The 21,736-nt window shown below is 34.0% G+C and overlaps 1 protein-coding gene across 7 annotated transcripts; it reads left to right on the top strand.

Moving 5' to 3' along the window:
• The first annotated feature begins 6,795 nt into the window (after nucleotides 1-6,795).
• On the top strand, nucleotides 6,796-19,857 carry LOC132910984 (histidine decarboxylase). 7 transcript variants are annotated; one of them, XM_060967226.1, is made up of 17 exons: nucleotides 9,997-10,204; nucleotides 10,720-10,790; nucleotides 11,892-12,178; nucleotides 12,893-13,150; nucleotides 13,431-13,574; nucleotides 14,230-14,296; nucleotides 14,630-14,792; nucleotides 15,483-15,553; nucleotides 15,656-15,675; nucleotides 15,768-15,866; nucleotides 16,239-16,459; nucleotides 16,644-16,753; nucleotides 17,448-17,456; nucleotides 17,587-17,757; nucleotides 17,817-17,893; nucleotides 17,976-18,084; nucleotides 18,575-19,857. In XM_060967226.1, exons 2-17 carry the CDS (start codon nucleotides 10,763-10,765, stop codon nucleotides 18,913-18,915), a joined length of 2,175 nt encoding a protein of 724 aa, XP_060823209.1. In that variant the 5' UTR covers nucleotides 9,997-10,204; nucleotides 10,720-10,762; the 3' UTR covers nucleotides 18,916-19,857. The 7 variants fall into 7 exon arrangements, with proteins under 7 accessions (XP_060823211.1, XP_060823212.1, XP_060823209.1 ...); XM_060967228.1 differs by lacking the exons at nucleotides 9,997-10,204; nucleotides 17,448-17,456 and adding an exon at nucleotides 6,796-6,981 and having other exon boundaries at nucleotides 10,758-10,790; nucleotides 16,644-16,771; nucleotides 17,596-17,757; XM_060967229.1 differs by lacking the exons at nucleotides 9,997-10,204; nucleotides 17,448-17,456 and adding an exon at nucleotides 6,796-6,981 and having other exon boundaries at nucleotides 16,644-16,771; nucleotides 17,596-17,757.
• Nucleotides 19,858-21,736: the final 1,879 nt, after the last annotated feature.

Here is a 21,736-nt window from a genome sequence, read left to right as displayed (position 1 = left end):
CATGGAAATTGACTGACACGATAAGTGCGTAATTGAATTCATTACCGATAATTCTATTTAATTACCATCCTCGAAATGCATCGTACATTTGTTATGATAACTCGCGGCACCACCGTTACTCCAATTAGTCCCGTTTGAATAATCGAGATCGCATCTGATTCCCTTTATCGTTCTCGCTATCCAATCGATAAAAGTTCATAAATAAAGCAGAAAGAATTATTGTTAATGAAGCCGTGGCTCTATCAAGTGCTTATTTCCCAACAAGAACCGGGATACAGATTTTTCCTTCTGTTCAACAGTTATCAGGTTTTTCCATCCCGTACGATGCAAATCCACCGGATAAATCAAAACGTAAACGAGGATTTCCTACGCTGGAAGCGCTTCTGTTCGCGGCCCGCAATTGTTTATAATCCAATTTTAATACATTCCAAGCTCCACGGGCTCTGAGACCACTCCATTAAACCCGCTTCTATGTACCTACATGTTTACGATCGATGATGCACGTGGGCGTGCAACAGAATGAAAGTACCGGTTGCAGTTCACAGCCAGCAAACCGTGATGCATCGATGGAACGAACTTTGGCAAAGTTGAGAAAACCAACGGCATTGAAACGCTCGTTCCTCGACGAAATTCGAAGTTCCAATTAAAGAAGGAAATTGAAGATTCGATGGTAAGGAATAAAAGCTTGGAAATTGTTTGAAATTATATCGGAAAAGTTAAAGTAATGAATAACGTTTATCTTGAAATAAATTGGGAATTATTTAAGATTGTAAGCAGAGAGAGAAGCACTAATCAATCATTCTAAGAAATATGTAGGGCGAAACATGAAAATTAAGAAATATGAAACCTAGGAGAAGATTTTTAAAATGAATGCAAATTTTACGAGAAAACGAAAGAATGTTTAAAATAATTTAGAAGACACGTGTCCACATGAAAATTATCTAAATTATAAGCAATTTGACTTACATCCATAGAATATTTATGAAATATTGCTATTATAAGAATCGTGTAAAACAAAACCCAAAAATGAAGAAGGACAAAAGTAAAAGACGTGGCAAATGGAGTGAGCAATATGGGGGTTATTTTAGTGACTACCCTATCTGTGCATCAAGATTCTCGGATTCAAGTAGTGTATGCGGTCGATCACGCGTGTGGGCGTACGATAGAATAGAGGTACCGGACGCGGGTTATACGAATACCGCGCGAGCAAGCAAACGAACGGCTTGCAACGGTAAAACGTAACCGTTGTGCCCCCGACTGCGAGAGAGGCCGTCGTTGTGAGAGCGGGTTGGAGAGGGATCCCGATGATGTAAGAGAGAGGGACAGGAGGGCTCCAATGGTTGTATGTAGTAGGGGAAATCGACGATGTAACACTGCCACATAGCGGTACAGCATCCCCACCGTTCGTAAAATCATCCTCACCGAGGTTCACGGACAGTCGTAATTCGTGGCTATCCCCGCGTACAGAGAACTGCGCGCGATCATTTTCTTTTCCTTTTATTTTCCTTTCTTTACCTTTCTTTCGTGTCTCGTCTCGTTCCTTTTGAATTTCTATGAAACACCGGGCGACTGGTATTATCGAGCAATAGCCTCTACTCCGAAGAACCGGTACTCACGGCCAGTAATCTTATCTATTAAAGCAGTCAATACATCGAGGACATGTTTTGTTCTATTAGCGACACGGAGTCGTGCGTCGTGGTCTTTGATCGCGATGAATCACGCGTTTTTCTCGAGACACATCCAAGCGTAGGAAGATCAGTACGACGACGACGCATCGAACCCTCCTTGAGATCACTGAATTAGCTTGCATCCCTTCGTAGTTTGCAAGTTGATGATTCCAAGTAAAATGATGAATTCGTCGTTAATACTACCGTCTATATATGTACCCGGAGTTTTGTTACTTATCAAAAAAAAAAAATTGTACATAATCGGTTACAATTTTTTATTTTGATTAATGAAATCTAGGAACTCGCAAATTGCGAGGACATCGATTGGTTTTGATAACGTTTTATTGTATAACTTGAACATTAAAATATTTAGATTTGTTTTGAACATTTTATGACACCATTACATCTTTTATTGTTTTACTACGGGTATAAACGTTAAAATATTTATATACAATGTTAGATAAAAAATCTATTTACGACATACATATCTCTCTATTTTGATAAATCGCGCTATCAAACAGCACGCAATGAATAGTTTCGTCCACGAAGATCGTAAGAAATAAAATCTTTTTTCTTCTTTTTCTTTTTTTACTTTCTGTAATGCATCGTGACCAATAGCTCGAGAACCGGTATTTTATGGTAAGGATGCTATGCATTAAATGGCTCTCGGAACGATTATTTGTTTCCTCTTACTATCTCTGATTTATATCCGTCCTCGCGTAAATGGAGCTGTAAAACGCATTCAACGATTGGAAAATCGTTTAAGTTTCACGGATAGTCGGTATATGCGGACAAAACTTTTATCGATAGAATGGAAAGTATTTATTCGCGAAATTTTTATTTCCATCCAACAACGATACAAAACATGTAGGTCAAATGAAAAATATGAGTTATGTAAACAAGTAAACCCGAAAAAACGTTTTTTACAATTTCATTGCAGGTAATAATCGTAAATTATTAATCCTCGTTTATCTCTTATTTTGTAACTTATTTTATCCTTCGATGTAAATTTATACAAAGATAAAAAATCAATATGCATATACACATTATACACGAGTGTTAAAAATAAGAGAATAAAATTACAGTTCATTCAGGCGAGATTATTTGCGTAATTCATAAATTTAGAAGAAGTGTGGTAAAAGTGACAATGCCTTTAATTTAACACAACTCTGATCAAAGCTGCACTTTAATAAAGAAATCTGTATACTTTTAGATATTAAAAACATTACTATGCAAGGTCCGGTCGAATATCATATACAAGGAGACACAACATGATTCCTCGTGGAAGAATGAGGGAAAAATATAGAATAACATTTTTTCACAAGATGCTTTGTTTTCGAAAAAAATAAATTAAAAAATTTGTCAAATTCTATTTTCTTGAAAATGAACCCTTAAATGGAAAAATATTATTCTACATTTTTTACTTATTTTCACACTTATGTAGTCTTGTCCAGTCCAGAATTAACCATATTCGAGTATATTTAATAATTTTTCAAACTCAATTTTCTCGAAAACCAAGCCGAGAACGAAAAAATTTTATTCTACATTTTTTTCTCATCCTTCCACAAGGAATCGCATCGTACCGCTTTTAGGTGTTATTCGGACTGTCCTTGTACATGCTCATATTCAGAAATTCATGGTAGAATTCTCTAAATAAATACAAATGTTACATATCGTTTGGAGCGATTCGTTCCCCATATTTATCTTGTCTTCAGAAAAAATGTACGGTCGGGAAAAAATGTACCGAGTTTCTCAAATAACGAATCGATGTACAGAGTTGCTTTTTCGAACTCGAAATATATCGAGCTACCACCCTCTTTGTGGCAAAGGTCAATGGAAATCGAGGAAATTTTGATGGAGCGAGGCATTCTGTGTAGAAAGCGAACTATGCGAGAACGATCAAGAGGAAACCACAGCGAAGAATGTTGCAACGTATAATTTCGGACATGGACCGATATTATTGATGAGTTCGATTCTTCGAATCGATCAGGAATAATATCCCAACAGTGCGGGATACGGTGTTCCGAGACGGGGCGAGGGGAAATTACGACGCCCACGGCAATCAACGGTACATTGCACTTGCTGGTAATGCCCTGCACTGCGTAAGTACGTATAACAATATACATTAAATAACAGGTTTACGTATAAACAACCCGGAGTTCGGCAATCAAAGTGTATGCGGCAGCGTTCGAAAATTCACTCGCACCGATCGAACAGCTAAGAAATATTTGCTTGCTTGTCCAGTTATTCGCATTATTTTCGTGCGACGAACACGCGCAGGGACACGTTAGGGAATTTGCATTTTACGTAAACGTCGAATAAAACACGATCAAATTGTGACAACCATAGAAAAAGGAAAGCCTTGAGGTATTACTGTTACGGTAACCCTTTTCTGCAATAGGTAAAAAGAAAAAGTTGAATTTTGTAAGTTATTTTTCTACGGCTTTGTGGTACATAACATCTTCAAATTGTTCTATTACATTTGGAAGAACAATACATTTCAGATTAAACTTTATACGTATTCGTTAAAAACCATTCATTTTCTATATGAATTTCAAATATACTAATTTATCTATTTAGCAATACATACCAATACTAATTTCAAATAAATCCGTATCTCGTCTCGAAATTTAAAATGTCCGACGTTAAGATCGATAGCCGCCGAAAGACACTTGTTTCTTTGTACTTTAAGCTTGATTGACGTTCAATTAAACATGTAACTGACTAAACAAGTATCGCGGTTGGATTCGGATACGGATTAATTAGAGGCCCTAGGTACAAATAAATTACGATGGAGCATGTTAATACGTTTAACGAACGAGTTTCAATGAATCGGTGCAAATTAGTATAACCAAGATGTATAACAACGCGTTCGCTATGTACGATTAATTGGTGTTTTCGGTCTTGTAATTACCGTGGGTTTCGATACGGTGCTTGGGTACTGCTTGATACGCGTGTACACCTGTTATTACTGGCGTATTATCTGCGATCGTGGAAAATCGCTGTGATTTTAGGATTAATGCCCCCACCTACACACATAGTACGATCACACTTCGGGAGAATTCGGCTAAAGATATAGCTATACGTACACGTTCTATACTCGAGTGTACATGTTTTGATACACTATATGGTTTAATACGCGTACCATTCGCTTTTATTTATTCTAGGGAATTTGTTTAGCTTGTCCATGTTGTTTTCGCAGCCATGACAACAATTTGTTTGCTCGCGCTTTTTTAAAGATGTTCTCTTCGTCGAATCATTTGGACAATCAGTAAATAAAACAGTAAACTCTTGCAAAAAGTACAGAGGTGACTTTATTTTTTAATTCAATTTCGAATTTTATCATTTTAATCCGAAATTTTTGTTTGTTGAGATTTAAATGCTTAAAGGTTTAGATATTTGAATTTGAAGTTGAAAATTTAATTTTAAATAAAAATTTGAATTTGTATTTGAATTTAAATTATTCAAATTCGGAAAGTACGTCGAGATATAAACCTTGCTGTTAGAAGAGTATCTTGTGATAGATATTTGAAAGATTTTGTAGAGCTTGGTGCCGTCAGTGGGCAACAAACAGAATTTAAGCATGAACAAACAGTGCTGGAAGTGTACAGTGCAAGGTAATGCAGTTCATGACAAGCAGGACCTACCTGATCAGCTGCTGATAACTTAGAAATGCAACACCTGCATTGTTCTAAATTCAAACCATCACTTACCAATTGTGTGTGAACCAAGCTTATATTATTTAAATTATTTAGAAAATTTGAACGATCATATTCTTAAATACTATCTGACCTATTGAATGAATGAAAAAAAAAAAGGGAGAATTCAAAGAAAGGAATTCGCACTTTGATAACATGTGCGTTAATTACATCTTATGACAGATGAAGGTACAATTTCATAAACAAACAATCACGATTAATTAGCCCAAATTTGCAAACATGTTGTTCCAAGATTAAGCGAGTTGGTAATCTTTTATGGTTCTGCTTTCGATTTATACTTCCGAGAAGGGTAACCGCTTTATTTTCAGTTATATTTTTTTACGGCAAGTATTTATTTTATTGAAAAACTAATTAGACAGTCGTTATTAAACGAAGAACGTGTAAAATGGAAGAGGTGAATGTTTTGAGTGTCGTAAAATTTAATTCGGATTTTGATACGCGTACACAAAACTGTGATAACAGATGGTTCTACGAAATAAATAAAGGAATTTATGTTCTAATGAACCTAATGTTCAGATACGTAAGCAAATCTATTAACTGACATAATTTGATCACGAGTTTTCACGATCTTGTGAAATACTTACTACATCGTAATAATAAGAAAGAAATACTGATCTTTTACGGAAAACTTTTTAATTTCCCTATTGTTTCCCCCGTATCATAATACGTTCTTTATTACATAATTGGATTTTCATTAACTATAATGTTATATGTTGCCAATGAATTTTTATAGCAAACCTATTTCTATATTGTAAACTTTATATAATATCGCTGCTGCAACAATAATGTAATTCAAAAAATACAATTTCAGGAAACACAGGTTTGCATGTTTTGAGTTATTATATTTTTGCAAGAACGTCATATTAAAACGTCAAATTGGCATAATAAGGTATGGAACTTACGTAAAAGGATTCAAATATTTTCATTCAGTTCATTAATTCACGTCTGTCTTTAAAACTATCCCTATACTAAATTATGACACTTTTGATGCGATTTTATATACTTTATTATAATTTATATAAGTTTATAATTAAAACTTGAACTTAAAATTTAAAAAGCTAAAAATATGAACAAGAAATTTTAAGTAAACTAAAATAATTAAAAACTCAGCATTTCACAACGCAAATGTAATTATAATTAAACAGCAGTAAGATTTTCTGGATGTTAGAAAGACAAAAAAGATGCAACGAAAGAAGGGAAGTTACAATGAAAGAAAATGAAGAGCATTCAAGAGAATTAATCGAGATTGTGCGTGGAAACGTAAAATCGTTCATCGGTAGTCCCTTAAGATTGCAAAGCTTAGTCACAGAAATTGTTCCTTGTTCTGTCTTGATCTTCGGTTACGCTTGCGCTAAAGCAACTGGTACTTAGCGCGTCTCTGTATAAAAGCGGCCACTTGTTGAACGACTTGCATTCGACCGATTCTCCTCAACCGTGAATATATCTGTTTTTGGGGGTACGGAAAATCATTTTTCGTGTCATCTGCAAAGTGACTGCTATCTAGCAAAGTTCAAAAAGTTCATCTTTTCGCAACCCTTTCGATCGTGTTGAATCTTGCTGCTCCTACTCGCCGTGGTCGAAGCTTCGAAGAAAAGGTAAGATTTTTATATAAATTACGTGATAATGTTAGAGTTTCGATTTTGTATATGTTCATTGTGTTGAAGAAGTTTTTGATAACGTTTAGAAATAATTTTAGTAAACTATTGTGATTCATAGGTAAAAGAAGTTTCGAATCAATCTCGAATTTTGGTTTGAGTTCTGATGTTTCTTCGATATTTTAGAAATTTCAAAGGAAATTTAGCGAATAATTGATTAGATATCTTACATAGATGTCAAAGTATGCATTCGTGCAAGAACATGACATATTCCAGTTTGTACATTCGACGAAAATTATTCCAGTGCTTTCCTAAATTTTTCTCGCATATGAAAGATGAAGATCATTTGAAAGAATTCTGAAGTTTGAACATTGCATTATATAACACGCGATTCATTCAAGTATTAACTCCTAATTTTTCATAATGTTTCTATTGACATTAACAATTTTTAACAACTTTATCTCTTAAGTAATCAGGAATAATAAATATTAAATATGATTAAGAATAAGTTATCTTTTAAATCGATGTTCCAACGAATCCACTCTTTAATTGCGTCAATTACATTTCAGTGATTAAGTGATTCAAATAATCGTATTGAGAGCGCAATATTAAAATTGTTTCTAATAAATTCAATGTATCAGATCCGTGTATGTTAATGAAACGGTTTTCGTTGGTCAATTTGGTTAGCGGTAGGGTTAGGACGCGTTTTCATCAGATTAATTCTTCGTTCGTGATAAAAACTCCGAATCGGTATCAAGTACCGATGGCTCGCGTCATACGTAAGCAGTCGGCATCACTGATAAATCCTTCGAATCGCGCACGAATACTGAAAGCTACGGGAAATTACAAAAGTCGGAAACGGAAACGGTGGAAGGACGAGCTTTTAATATCGTCGAGCGTCATTCTGGCTCAAGCTCGAGATTCTTGTGACTACCGATGTTCGATTTTCCATTTTGCATCCGGATGGGCCGAGATCTTTTATTTTCTTGTTTGTAATCGGTGGATGATAACGCCTTGATCGTTCCTTCCTCTAAATCCTCATAAAACTGTGATGCTATTGTCGACTGTCTGAATAAAGACTATCGCAAAGACGCGCTATCGATCGGTTGCTTATTCAGGAGAAAAATTAAAAGATATTTGTCATTCAGAGCCGAGTTTAATTTTTTGAATTATTTCATTATATTCGAGTCAATGTCAAGGTGAAGTGAAGACAAAAGAACTAATTTAAATATTTAGAAAAATTTATATGAATACATATTATCAGTTCAAATTATTGTCAGGTACTGTACAGTTTATGAATGTGAAGTTTAAAGCACGCAAATTTGGCTAACTTGACCAGTCGGCAAAATCTGCCATCCAAACTTCTCCGTCTACGTCTTAGAAAACACAAACAGTACTGGATTTCCATGATACTCGTGAGCTGAATCCCCTGTTACTCAAAACAAGATTAAGTAATATATGTCCACTTGATTTAAACTCACTCGAAACACCTTAATGTCTGCTCGCGTGACATGATTTTATGAATTAAATTAGAACCATACCAATGGTAAAAATATAGAACTAGTACACTCCTCGCCAAAAAGATAGCCCAGGTGTACTATCTTTCATTTCTCAATGACGCGTGTAAAGTTTTTGTCGTCTGTAACGTATAATATCAAAACATTATGGGTTTAGAATACGCGGTTCGTTGAAAATAATTAAAAATATTATGAGGTTAACGTGTAACAAAAAAATTATTTTATTTTAAGAACGGAATGATAGCACATGTATGAAAATAGTACCATTCTGCATTTCTTTTTCCAATGCACTCTTTCTTTTGCAAAGCGTAAACGAAGGTTTACGTTTCGTTGTTAACGAAGGTTTCTTTTTCAATTTTGGTCTCTTAATATTTTTGCAGGATAGTAGAACTCGAGGAACACTTGAAATGCTGGCACTAACAATAAATTTTTTCATTATTTGCTTCGTTAATTGTTTGCGTTAACTGCGAGTTGGAAATTACACGTAAAATTGCTCGCTTATCCTTATCGGACAACGATGTCAGACGACCAGTACTTTTCTTTTTCCATAATCTTCAACATTTTTTAAGAAATAGTGTATTACTTTACGACTTCTTATTACTTTCAATATTTTTGATATTGGCAACTGTTGCTGTTTTAGTTCAAGAATTTGCTTTTTCCAGACTTGTTTAATTTTTTTCCGCATCCCATACTTACAAATTTATATAATATTGTACTGTAATCTTTACTCGTTGATAGATAATGAACTACTGAGCAGTTTCTAAACATATTAATAGAGTTTGCCATCATTTCGTTCTTAAAATGAAACAATTTTTTTTGTTACACACTAAACCTCATAATATTTTTAATTATTTTCAACGAACCGCATATTCTGAGCTCATAATGTTTTAATATTATACGTTACAGACGAAAAACTTTACACGCGTCATTGAGAAATTAAAGATAGCACACCTAGACTATCTTTTTGGCAAGGAGTGTACCAAACAAATTGACACGAAAAATATACTCGTACGAAAAAACGCGTCAAATGTGAAACATGTAAGAAGAAAAACAAATTTTCATTCATATATTTTACAAAAATTCGGTGAAATCCTCAAACTACTAAATCATTGTGTTATCTAAACCTGTAAAATCTTTTCTATAAACCAAAAAAACTTACTAATTGATCATTTTGATCTATTTAATGGTTCTGGTAGTGTTCATTGAATTACTATACAACACTACTGTAATCAGAAGAAAAATATTCAATTAAATATGCAAATTAGTCCAAATTTTTTTTCAAAGAGAAGATAAAAAAGAACGATTGCACGATTGAGAAGATGCAAAGAGAAGGTCAGTCATCGGATAGTTTAATCCAGGAAAGCATACGATCTAGTTCTAGGCCGTGAGGAGCCTTGTGACACTAGCCTAATAAGCTCTAGGCCCATGTGACAAGCGATCGATGATGAATCCGTACAAATCATTCGCGAGTACCTATCGTAGCGTTAAAATTCGATGCTAGGTCAACACGCATAGGGCAGCTAAGCGTATCTACTCGGCACGTTCGTTCAAATCCGCTGCGCCATTGCGCTAAGCTTCCGCGAAACGCGTCGCGAGTTCTCTGATATTGCTATCCAACACGGTGAACAATTAATTATAAACGTTGACACATGCGCCTACTACGGTACCATCGAAATTTTGAGATTTGGCTATTGTGAGGATCAACGGTGAGCGAGTTGATCCTCCTACTAATTTTTCAACAAAAAATCTTATGTGAAAATCGTTAGTGCTCTTTGTGTGTTGTTTCCATTCGAGTGTTATTCCAATCTTGATAGTGATGATAGTTCGATAGCTTATTCCATGTAAAACAAAAAAAAAAAAAAAATGTATTGTGATTTTTTTGCTTTCGTTCACGTACTATTATATATTACATCCTCGTTTATCAGAACACCGATTAATGATCAATTACTGGAACATCGATCAATAAAAAATTTGGAGATAGTATTATGTAAGAAAGATTGGGAAACAAGAATAGAAATTGAGAGAAATGGTTATACTTTGATTGAAATATATTCTTGCGTGTTCGATATGAGTACTTAGGAGATAATTAAAAAAAATAAATTATCTTCTCTCATTTGAAAACAAAGTTATTCGAATTACCTGAGAAATTTGATTATTCGAATAGCGTATGTTAGTATTAATTTGGATAAACAAGATTCTATTGTATTCATTACTTTTACAGGGTTGTGTATTATAGTGTGTCGATTCATTTGGTTGCAGATAATATGAATCTAGAGGAGTATCGCAAGCATGGTGAGTAAAAAGACATTTACTTTCATTCTAATGCGCGTAAAATAGTAAATATCCAAGTGTTTACCGATTAATTCGTTTTAATCTCCGTGGCGTATACGTAATAGTAATAAAATAATAGCCCGTTATATACCGTTACATGTAGGTATTTATGGTTCTTGGGAATATTTGCACATCTCGTACTCTTATCACACGATCAAATACTCACACGTGAAACGAGAAACTTACAACGAGCGATCGAATAAGATTCTAAGCATTAAAACGATACCAATAAAGAGGAATCACCGTAAGGGAGAGTAAGTCTATGGGATCTTTATGGATTCGATACTGTTTCCAATACGCTAGGTTCCGCCTTTACAATCTAAATCTCTGAATCCTAGGCAAAGCATCCGTATGAGATTTCCCTTTTCCTTAAATCCAATTTCGTACGAAAAATCGATCTCTCTGTCTTCGTCTCTTTTGTTATCTATTGATTGTTTCAAAGGCCAACTGACTTTTATAGCAATTTATATTCTTGATTCTAAAGCTTGTACAAATTGAAGGCGTTGCCGATTTTTCTTGTGAAGAGAGTTACACGGTATATAAATCGTTTAACATTTAAGAAGTGCTAAGGCTTCTATGTCGGAGCCTGATTGACCTGCGACTTTTAGAAATCGTTAAATAACACGAATCGAATCTTATCGTGAAGCGTAATGTACATCGGAGAAGCGAATTGGGAAAGAAACAAAGCTGTTATTCGGGACAACGGTTTCATCTGCACAAGTATTTTCCCAATATACTTAAGATCGAGTCCTCTAAATAAAGAAAGCCAAAGATAATCGGTTTACAGATTTCCACCGGGGCCTAATAATTGATTTTCCCAAGAGGTAGTCGTCGTCGAACTTTCACAATATAACAAAACGCTTTGAAACGTAACAAAAGTTCAAAATCCATCAAACAAGTAACTAAAAATCTTAGGAATGTAATCTTGAAATTTAATGTAAATCCAAGAAAAGCAGAAAAGAATATCAAACTATATCGCGCGAATAATACTTCATTGAATCCATGAATTTATATTGAAAAAGCAATTTTTATATCGACTTCATCGCGATTTCGAATTGTTAGGAAAAGAAGTGGTGGATTACATTGCCGATTATCTGGCGAATATTCGATCTCGACGCGTTTACCCAGCGGTTTCTCCCGGTTACTTGAGAAACGTTTTGCCTACATCCGCACCTGTGGATGGCGAACCTTGGGAGGATATATTCGCGGACATCGAAAAGTGCATCATGCCAGGAGTGACGCATTGGCAGAGTCCACACATGCACGCCTATTTTCCAGCCCTTAATTCACCTGCAAGTCTGCTAGCCGATATGCTGGCCGACGCAATCAATTGTCTTGGATTTACTTGGGTAAGAACAATAATGTGAATATCGCACATGTGTAGAGTGAAATGGTTTAGTTTATTATGCTTTCTCTTGTTCGGCTTAAAACTTCTGTCATGCGTGATGTATTTAACGATATTATATTAGAAACACTTTTCAATAGTACGAGTTAAGTACTGGAAAGAGAGCATTGAAATCGATTATATTAAGATCTTCCATGTTGGCTGTATATAATGAACTACGTTTCGAATTAATACCTTTCTCATAAGCCAAGTTCGGAAGTTACCGTATTGAAATTCGACGTTTTGTCTAGTACTGTTAATATGAGCTCCCATTGTCAGTTCTTGCTAAAAGATCTTGTATTTAGTTTCGTACCTGTGAAACTTGACGTTATCTATAAATGCAGAATCCCACGTTCTTCAGAATCCCACGTGTGTGTTAAAAAAATAATTGATTGATATCATATTGTATAATTATTGTAGCATGATATATTTTAGTCGTCTATACGTTTATTAAACTTCCTATAAATAATAATTACAAATAATTTAAATGTCAAATTGAATACTTTCGATACGAGAAATTTTGAAATTTAACTGAATATATTATTATAAACATACTCCAATATATTGTGATATAAGAATACAAGGGACAATATTTCCATCTTCCTAATCGTGAAATTTATTCGCGTACTTTAAAAAGTGTGTTTTGTAAAATATATTTTATGTTCGTCTACTTTAAAAGGCTTCGAGTCCTGCGTGTACAGAACTCGAGACAATCGTAATGAACTGGCTCGGGAAAATGATTGGCCTGCCAGATAAATTCTTACATTGTCCTGGAGGATCTGGAGGTGGTGGCGTGATACAAACAACCGCATCCGAAGCCACTCTCGTTTGCTTACTCGCAGCGAGAACCCGAGCAATTAGAGACGTGCAACAAAATGAACCGGATCGTTTTCCCGCTGAGATTAATTCGCGTCTTGTCGCGTATTGCTCTGACCAGGTACGTACTTTCGTTTTAAATCTTTTCCTAACACGAACTTATTTTCCTAAGAGTACTTTGAATATCTTTACTCTCTTGTGAATATATTCTTATAACCCAAATGGTTTCCATTTCATAATTATTACGTATTTATCTATGTCCCATTATTTTTTTTTTTTTTTTTTAATCACTGAACATCATTCTACTTTCATTGTACGTTATTCTGTCATTGTCGCCTTTTAATTATTTGAAGACGTGATGTAAAAGAAATCTTACTTTCTGTGATGTAAATGTCATATAGGCTCATTCCAGTGTAGAAAAAGCTGGATTGATAGGATTAGTTCGAATGAAGTACATCGAATCTGACAATGAACTAAGTATGAGAGGAGAGGCTTTGCTCGAAGCAATAACGCACGACAGAGCTGCGGGATTACTTCCCTTTTTTGTAAGTATTGTTGCTCATGTTTACGAAAAGTATTTCGATGGTAAAAATAGAAATTTGGTTCGAAATAAATATCTATCTTTGACACATCTATCTCAAGCAACTTGAACATAATTTTAATCATAGATTCCTTCAATCTGAATAGTTCAACGTGATATTCTTTAAGAAAACATATATATATAATAAATAACTCATTGGAGAAAAGACCTACGAATATTATATAACATCGTATTAAACCGAGAAGCGATTCACGAGAAAATATTTGTTCTCTTTGTTTCCAATTAACATTATGAGGGCGAATAATGATACTGCAGCAGAAAATAATCGAGACGTCAATTAAGCTTGCCAGATTTGTTAGTAGTTGGAGAATGAGGTGGACATGACGTAGCAAGGCGGATTGTATCTCTCCTAGTTGGTCCCTAAGGACATCGACATAAAACAGTCTTTCATTTTTCAATACAGTAAACCCAATATACGGGAAAGTAGATTCTATTACGACGCTGTAGCTATTCAAACAGGAAATTTCAGAAGATACTAAAACTCGTAATAAGTTTTATCGATAAACTTATTTTTAGAACTGTATAAAATAAAAATCTACACTACATTGTAAATCGATTTAAAAGTCAAATTTGTTTAACATGTTTTTTTCATTATCAAGGTTTGCGCTACTTTGGGTACAACGGGTGCCTGTGCTTTCGATAATCTCAAAGAAGTTGGTCTTGTGTGTAAGTAAACTAAATCGAGTTGAAAATGAAGTTACTAAACGTTCGTGCGATACGCATTAGAAAGATACATAGTGTTTTATTTCAAAATTAAATAGATAAATAATTCTGATAATAGGAGGTTGGTTGAGAACGTATTGAATTTTAAAACAATTCTCTATAAACGATAATAAAAATATGATTCATGATACTATTATACTAAATATTATTATAATATAATCTCGATCAGTTTGATTCACAAATTAAACGTTCCGAAACTGTAAATTCGTGAATTGATTTTTATTCGTGATTTAAACCCTGTTCGATTCGAATCATCAACAGTTAGGTTTATTGTAGGTGAACAGAATGGACTCTGGTTGCACGTGGATGCAGCTTACGCAGGCAGTGCATTCGTGTGCCCTGAATTTCGCGGCTGGCTTCAAGGAATAGAATATGCCGATTCAATTGCATTTAATCCTAGTAAATGGCTCATGGTGCATTTTGATTGCACCGCTATGTGGTGAGTTATATACAAACATCTGAATTTTACTTCGATGACAATTATTCGTTTCCTGTTCTTAATAGAAATAAAAACAAAATGAACATCAAATTTAAAGAAGCACGTAAGAAAGGAAATTTGTAAAACTGCAAATCATTATAGATCCGATAAATTCATAATCCCGAATGATTATTGGCTTTTGTCTCTTTTCTCATAGCTTATAGATTGAACAGCGGATGCAGAATGAGTTTTTTCATTCTTCCTGCAATTTCCGTCGACTTGTTCGACTAACCCGGCATAATTCACAATCTTTAAGATTGATATTTGAAAGCCTGTTAAAGTCGATAGTGCGAGGAAAAATTGCTGCTAAGAATTTAATGCTTTATAAAACTTGCTCGTGGTTGAATGTATTTCACAATTAAAACAATTCTTTTGCTGGAATATTTCTTGTAAAGTTTCTTCTATTATAATTATATTCGATAGTAAGTACATTCAATTAAAATTCAATAGCGACAAATATGCAAATCTGCCCGATTAAATATTAGTAATCCAAACCGTTCAAATGAATTGCGATATAATAAGTGATGTTTATATCCAGCATCGCGACCAAATTAAATAAATAAAATTCTGAGGAAATATATTATTCGTAGAGGAACTATAAATCAAAGACGTGTATGGGTTGTAAAAATTAATTGGAAATAACTCTTTTAGGGTGAAAAGTAGCCAAGCATTGCACAGAACCTTTAACGTGGATCCATTGTATTTGAAGCATGAAAACTCAGGTAACGATGTAGCTACACAACTTTTGTATCGCGTTTAATATAACCTCTTGAATTCAGTCGATTAAAATATTCGATTAAATAAAACATCTTATTTATTTGCAGGACTTGCTATCGATTATATGGTAAGTAATCAATATATTCTATAAATACTGTTAATTTTACCGATGAAATTAATTCACGACATTCACGCGTTATTCTTTGTTTATGATTTTAGCACTGGCAAATTCCATTGTCAAAGAGATTCAGAGCGCTGAAATTGTGGTTCGTCATTAGAAATTACGGAATCACCGGTCTTCAGAAGCACATTCGCGAGGTTTCTATTACATCATACTTCTTATGTGTTAAAAAGCTACGTGTACAATATACAAGATGTTTATGCGACCTTTCTTCGCTTAAATCCTTAGATAATTGTGATTTTGCGTAAAAAAATTATTCAGTATCGTTATTATTAATTATATAAAAAATATATTTTATATTTCTTATATAACTAGTCACAGATCACTATTATCTCTAAAAGACAATGTTCTAACTTCAAGTGATTATGGTTGTTAAATAATGTTGTGTTCTTTAATAATATTGGACAACAGTTGCATCGCAGGATTTTATTACAAATGCATTCTGTTACGTAAACAATATTTAGAGTTAAATTTATTTCTCTATAATTTTGCTCTAATACGAATTTCAGGGCGTCAGACTGGCACAAAAATTTGAAGCGCTCGTTTTAGCAGACGCGCGCTTCGAAATTCCAGCAACGAGGCATCTTGGACTTGTAGTATTTCGTCTTCGTGGAGAAAATAATTTAACAGAACGTTTATTGAAAAAGATGAATTCGAGGGGCCGTGTTCATTGCGTACCAGCTGCTTTGCATGGGAAATACGTGATTCGATTTACGGTCACTTCGACTAAGTAAGTCAACATTTATTAAAAATTCATTGTTTGTTCGTGGCAGGTAATGATTCTTAGAAAATGAGTTTCATAGAAAATTCTGCGAATCAACAAATTATCAAAATGACGATCAAATGTTGGAGAACGTTGTTTTTTAAAAAATAATTCCGAGTAAAGATTTGTTGAGCTTTGATTATAATTTTAGCACCACTAATGAAGATATCTTAAGAGACTGGGCCGAGATACGAAATACAGCGAACGAAATTCTAGGAGATACCACAACTTCTCCTGTACGAGCAAAAGTTCCACTTGCAGGTAACGCAGAAACAAACGGTAGATCGACTGACTTTATACAAACAATCTCGTGCAATTTTTAAAGTATTGAGGTAAACATTGCTTGCAAATTTTGTATGCCGCTCAAGCACTCATCGAGCGTAAGCTTGTTCTTTATTAAATATTCTGTTTCAGATTTTCTAGATAGATGGAGTTTCGTGCTTTCTTTTTTTCTTTCTGTTCGTAAAAATCCAAATCATTCCAGTTTTATACAGAAAGAGATCTTAGGTTTACTAAATGAAAACGTATTACTAGAATTAATTTTTACTAGTCCATTGAACGTTTATGGAGGGGGTGGTGTATGGAATTATTATTGAAATATATAATTAACATTATTAACGTATATAGTTAGTAGTGAATATTAAAAAGTATATCATATTATACATAAATATACATATACAACAGGATTGTTCATTTGTAAAGATTCAAGATGATTCTTTTCTTGTGATGTTTTTTTTTTAAATTGCTTATGTAGCGAATGTTATTTATGTAGCGTTATTAGAGTTTCATTTTCATTGTTTATATGCCAATACTTTTTTGCTCAAAATTACACCAAATAATTTGTATTTTTAATTACACCAAATAATAAGAAACAGTTTTATTTCTAATCACTTGGTTTTGATTTTCTCTCCCTTTTTTTTTATACGAATGCATGTCTATAATTTTTGGAATGCAGAAAGCTCAGGTAAGACGAGTTACCAATACTTGCGATTTAATATTTTTTATTTTGCTTTTATCTTTTAAAGATATTAAAGTCAATATCAAAGTTACTGGGATAATTGGAGTAAGTAATAAACGGGACTTTTAATTTTCAGACACTCGAGAGAAGAACGAAAATTTCGGTTCAAGTTTGTTGTTGGCTAATTCTCCAATGTCACCAAAAATTGTGAATGGCAGCTTCGCTGCAATATACGATACTGCGGATGTATTCGATGAATGCACGAAAGCGTTTGGTCAACTACGCCTCGAAGCTAGAGATAGTCCAGGTAAATAAAAAATTACAACGAATAAAGTAGGAAAAAGCAAAGTATACTTTAATTTTAAGCTATGCGGCGCCGAATTCGAGGAATATTGATGTCAGGAAAACAATTCTCTTTAGATTCCCGCATGGATCTCGTACAGGTAGGCGTAATATAATTTACCTTCTACAATGTTTTAAAATTACCGATGCATATTTTTATATTTGCATTGCTACGTATTTTAGGGATACGTTAGCTGTCGTCCAGCTAGAGAAATGGCGTCGGAATTGCCATTGCAAGAAGACGAAGATTTTGGAACTAGTGAAATCTCTGACGCTAATCAATCAAAAAATGGCAAGTAATATTAGTAATCACAACAATAATGTTAAAGTCGAATTAGAATTATTAATTGCATATGACGAATGGTTCCAAGATATCCCAAGAATATCTTAATATTCGTTGTCTGAAGAATATGCGGAATATCGAGTACAAACCGAAAAGATAAATGGACATATAGTTTCGAAATGTTCTGAATAAGCTAAGATCATTTTCAAAAGTTGGTAATTTAATTACGAAAAGAAATGAATGGACCGAATCAATCAATGATTTTAAATCTATAGTTCTTCTTTATAGACGGTAAATAAAATACAGCATAAAATTATTGTTAATTCCCTTACTGAGTGCAAAGAGAACTGAAACTTAAAGTTTCGAAAGCTAGGGTTTTATATGATATGAATTCTAAAGAAAGCTGCCTTGAAGATCGATCGAACTTTAAAGCTTCGAAGATTCAAACTTTATACATCACTAACAAATGGTAATCTATTTTCCTATTTTATATAACCAGATGATCCTGGTGAATGTTCAACCAACCAACAAGAGGCGGAAGTTTCCGGAAACATAGACAAATCATTAAGAAGACAAATTTCTAATACTCGCTCAAATTACGTCGTGAATGGCTCGGTAAAGATCGGTTCTCAAGACTGTTCGAATACTCTAACGTCCATAATGTCTGCCGAAAGTAATTTGCCGAGAAGCGAGACCATAGCTGTGATCGGTCATCGTCCATATAGCAGCGATTTGTCATCGATGCAGGGTCGCAATGAGAATCCTGATGAAGGAAACGAAGGCAGCGTGGGGGACGCAGCTGTATGCAGAAAATGTGGCCATTGCATGAAGAAGGAATAGAGTTACCCGTAAATTATATTGTGACAGTTCCCGACTGTGTGTACTCCTTCGATGTCGTCGATGGATTCTATGTTGTTCAGATTTAAGCGTGATGCCTCGCAGGCCTCGCGACAAATTGTTGAAGAGAAAGTACATAATCAGCTACAATATTAAATCTGAATTTACCGTCTAAAAATTACCCTCTATTTAATTAACTTCCTTACCCCATTTCTTTTAAGAATATTATACATGTACTCTTATCGTGTATTTAGAATATTATAGTAGGGATATTTTAAGGATATTATAATACTATGGTTTATTTTCTCTGGACAAAGTTGTAAGAATGACAGAATTTTTGTCTTGAGTAAGTCAAGAGTGTATTTTAAATTAGAGAAACGGATTGTTCTTGGGATTGTTCGTAGTATTTTTAACGGTGGACATATTCTGTGTTATGTATGATATATTATGTTCGATGGGATTGGAAGATCATTATTTATCATGAATTTCTGCTAAACATTGAAACGCAAAATTTAAGCAAATATTGTGCACTGTATACTGCAATAACCGATTCGAAAAAGGAACGAAGAAATAACGCGGAAAGAAAATTTAACGGCATAAATTTTATTGTAAATTCTAGCACGACGGTCCTGATTTAATGTTCCTGGTCCAAAAAAAGAGCAGGGAATAGGATCTAAGAAAACATTTCAAAAAATAATTCCAATGACATACAAATTTTATTGCGAATTTGAATACAACGATGACGGATCTGACCAATCTAGGCCACGGTTATATTTTGTTTTCCAATCTATGGAAAACATATCTCAAATACAATTCAGCCTATTGTGAATGATAATTCTTTTTAACAGTTCCGTGCTTTATAATTCTCTCATGGTTAATAATAATTTAAATGACGAAAATATCGCTTCGATATTATATATTAACACGGTTTCCTTTTTTTTTTTTTCAAATGACATAAAGGAAGAAGAAGAATATATGTACACATAAATGTATATTTTCATTGAGATATGTCAAGAAAGTATCGCTCGTTTGCACCCGATACTCTGTTACATATCGCGCTAACAATTAAATCTCGAGGGCATAACGTACTCGTAGAATCTGTATCTCGACACACCATTTCTAATCATCTTAACAGTCATTAAATTACAATATGCCCTTACAACCATCTGTCATGGTTTTGCTTGTCTTCAATTCTGAACAATTTTTGTCCAATAACTCTGGTTTATAACAATCATATACCGTCTCATCTTTAACTACAACTGGAACAATCTTATATACTGCACCATTTTTTTAAATACGTCTTTCAGCCTTTCAAGAGGCTCGCATTGATAAATAACATTATGTGTCCGGATTTGTGTGAAAGATTCATGAAAATATCTATGTTATACGTCTCTCTATGATCTCTTCATCCGTTGGATTACATCGAGATTTAATACCACAGATCCCATATTGGTCAGGATGTATTTCAATTAAAAAGAATCGATAATGGTCGAATTCTTTAGCAATATTTTCAATTTTTTCTTCAACTTTTCCTTTCCTTCCCCTATAAATTTTATATTTCGCTATATCCGTTTATTCATGCTATTTGTACCAAAGTATGCGTTTCTTAACACTACATGATTTTAAAATACTGACCGCGTTTTCAATAGTCATATGTTTCGATTATAGCTAAGCACTAGCTTAATGCTATTCCGCGATCCGATGCCATTATCGTACTAGTCTGGTAAAAAATTAACAAAGTTAACAAACTCTAGAGCAAATAATTCTTTGTTAACTGCTCTCTCTCTCTTTCTCTCTTTTTTGAGAAGACACGCTGAGCTTACCAACTAAATATTACGTATTGTTGGACATTTTACTATCACGCTGAACGTTAAACAGCGTTTAACTACTCAAAGTCAGCACACGATAATTTTTCATCATTATCGAGACGTGATTACTCTGCGGAGGCAACGATATGTGTACGAAGAAAAATTATTTTACTCTATCACTACATCACATACTTTCGCTTTTCGTAAAGGTCTATGCCGATAATATATAATAAATAATATAGCGAACCTTTAGAATGCATAAATGTTAGATTCTATGATAAGAAAGCATACAAGGCAATGGTTAATCATTAATTATATATCTACGTAAAACATTGTTCGTTAACGTCTGTTAATAATATTAACTGATTAATATCAATTATAGTTTCATAATGCAACATACGATCAACATACGATAATTAAACGAAGCTACAAAGCACCTGATACTCTATTTTATTTTCTTACGAGCTAGATATTTATCTCTTCACTTTGAACACGTCGTTCGAATTAACAATACCGTGAAATCATATGAAATATATGACGCTAAGGTAATGATCGACGAAGTTGAAAGAAAATAATGTCCTCGTGGAGCTAAATGGGGAACAACGAAATCACGTGCTAAAGTATAATTGAGAACGCTACTTTGCTATCGAAACATCGCTTCATGCCATCGTATATACTCTATCAATCGTTTTAAAATCAACGTAACTGACACCAACGAAGAATCAAGAGGTCAGAATAAATGAACATCTCGGGGCAACGATCATTCAAATCGATACACATCGATACATGTAGAAACAGAGGAGGATTCTCGATACTTGCATCGTAAAATATATAATCATCATACATCATTCAGTTTATGCCCAATGTTCATCAACATCGAGACAAAAGTGTTAGAGGATATTGATACACAGGTTGACATCTCGGCGCAATCGTAAACATCGATCTTTAAAAGAGACAAAAGTGTACATCAATAATAATTTCTTCGATTCTTATGCAAGCACTTAGACATGAGCTTT

Source organism: Bombus pascuorum, chromosome 9, assembly GCF_905332965.1.
Source record: "Bombus pascuorum chromosome 9, iyBomPasc1.1, whole genome shotgun sequence".
Lineage (NCBI taxonomy): Eukaryota > Metazoa > Arthropoda > Insecta > Hymenoptera > Apidae > Bombus > Bombus pascuorum.
This window is presented reverse-complemented; position numbering and strand designations above follow the sequence as displayed.

Excerpts from the sequence above, each read along its gene's own strand:
- LOC132910984 (XM_060967228.1), top strand. The coding sequence starts at position 10,763 with ATGAATCTAGAGGAGTATCGCAAGCATG. Across the intron at positions 10,791-11,891 it reads AGAGGAGTATCGCAAGCATG|GAAAAGAAGTGGTGGATTAC; the intron begins GTGAGTAAAAAG and ends TCGAATTGTTAG. Across the intron at positions 15,554-15,655 it reads TTTGAAGCATGAAAACTCAG|GACTTGCTATCGATTATATG; the intron begins GTAACGATGTAG and ends ATTTATTTGCAG.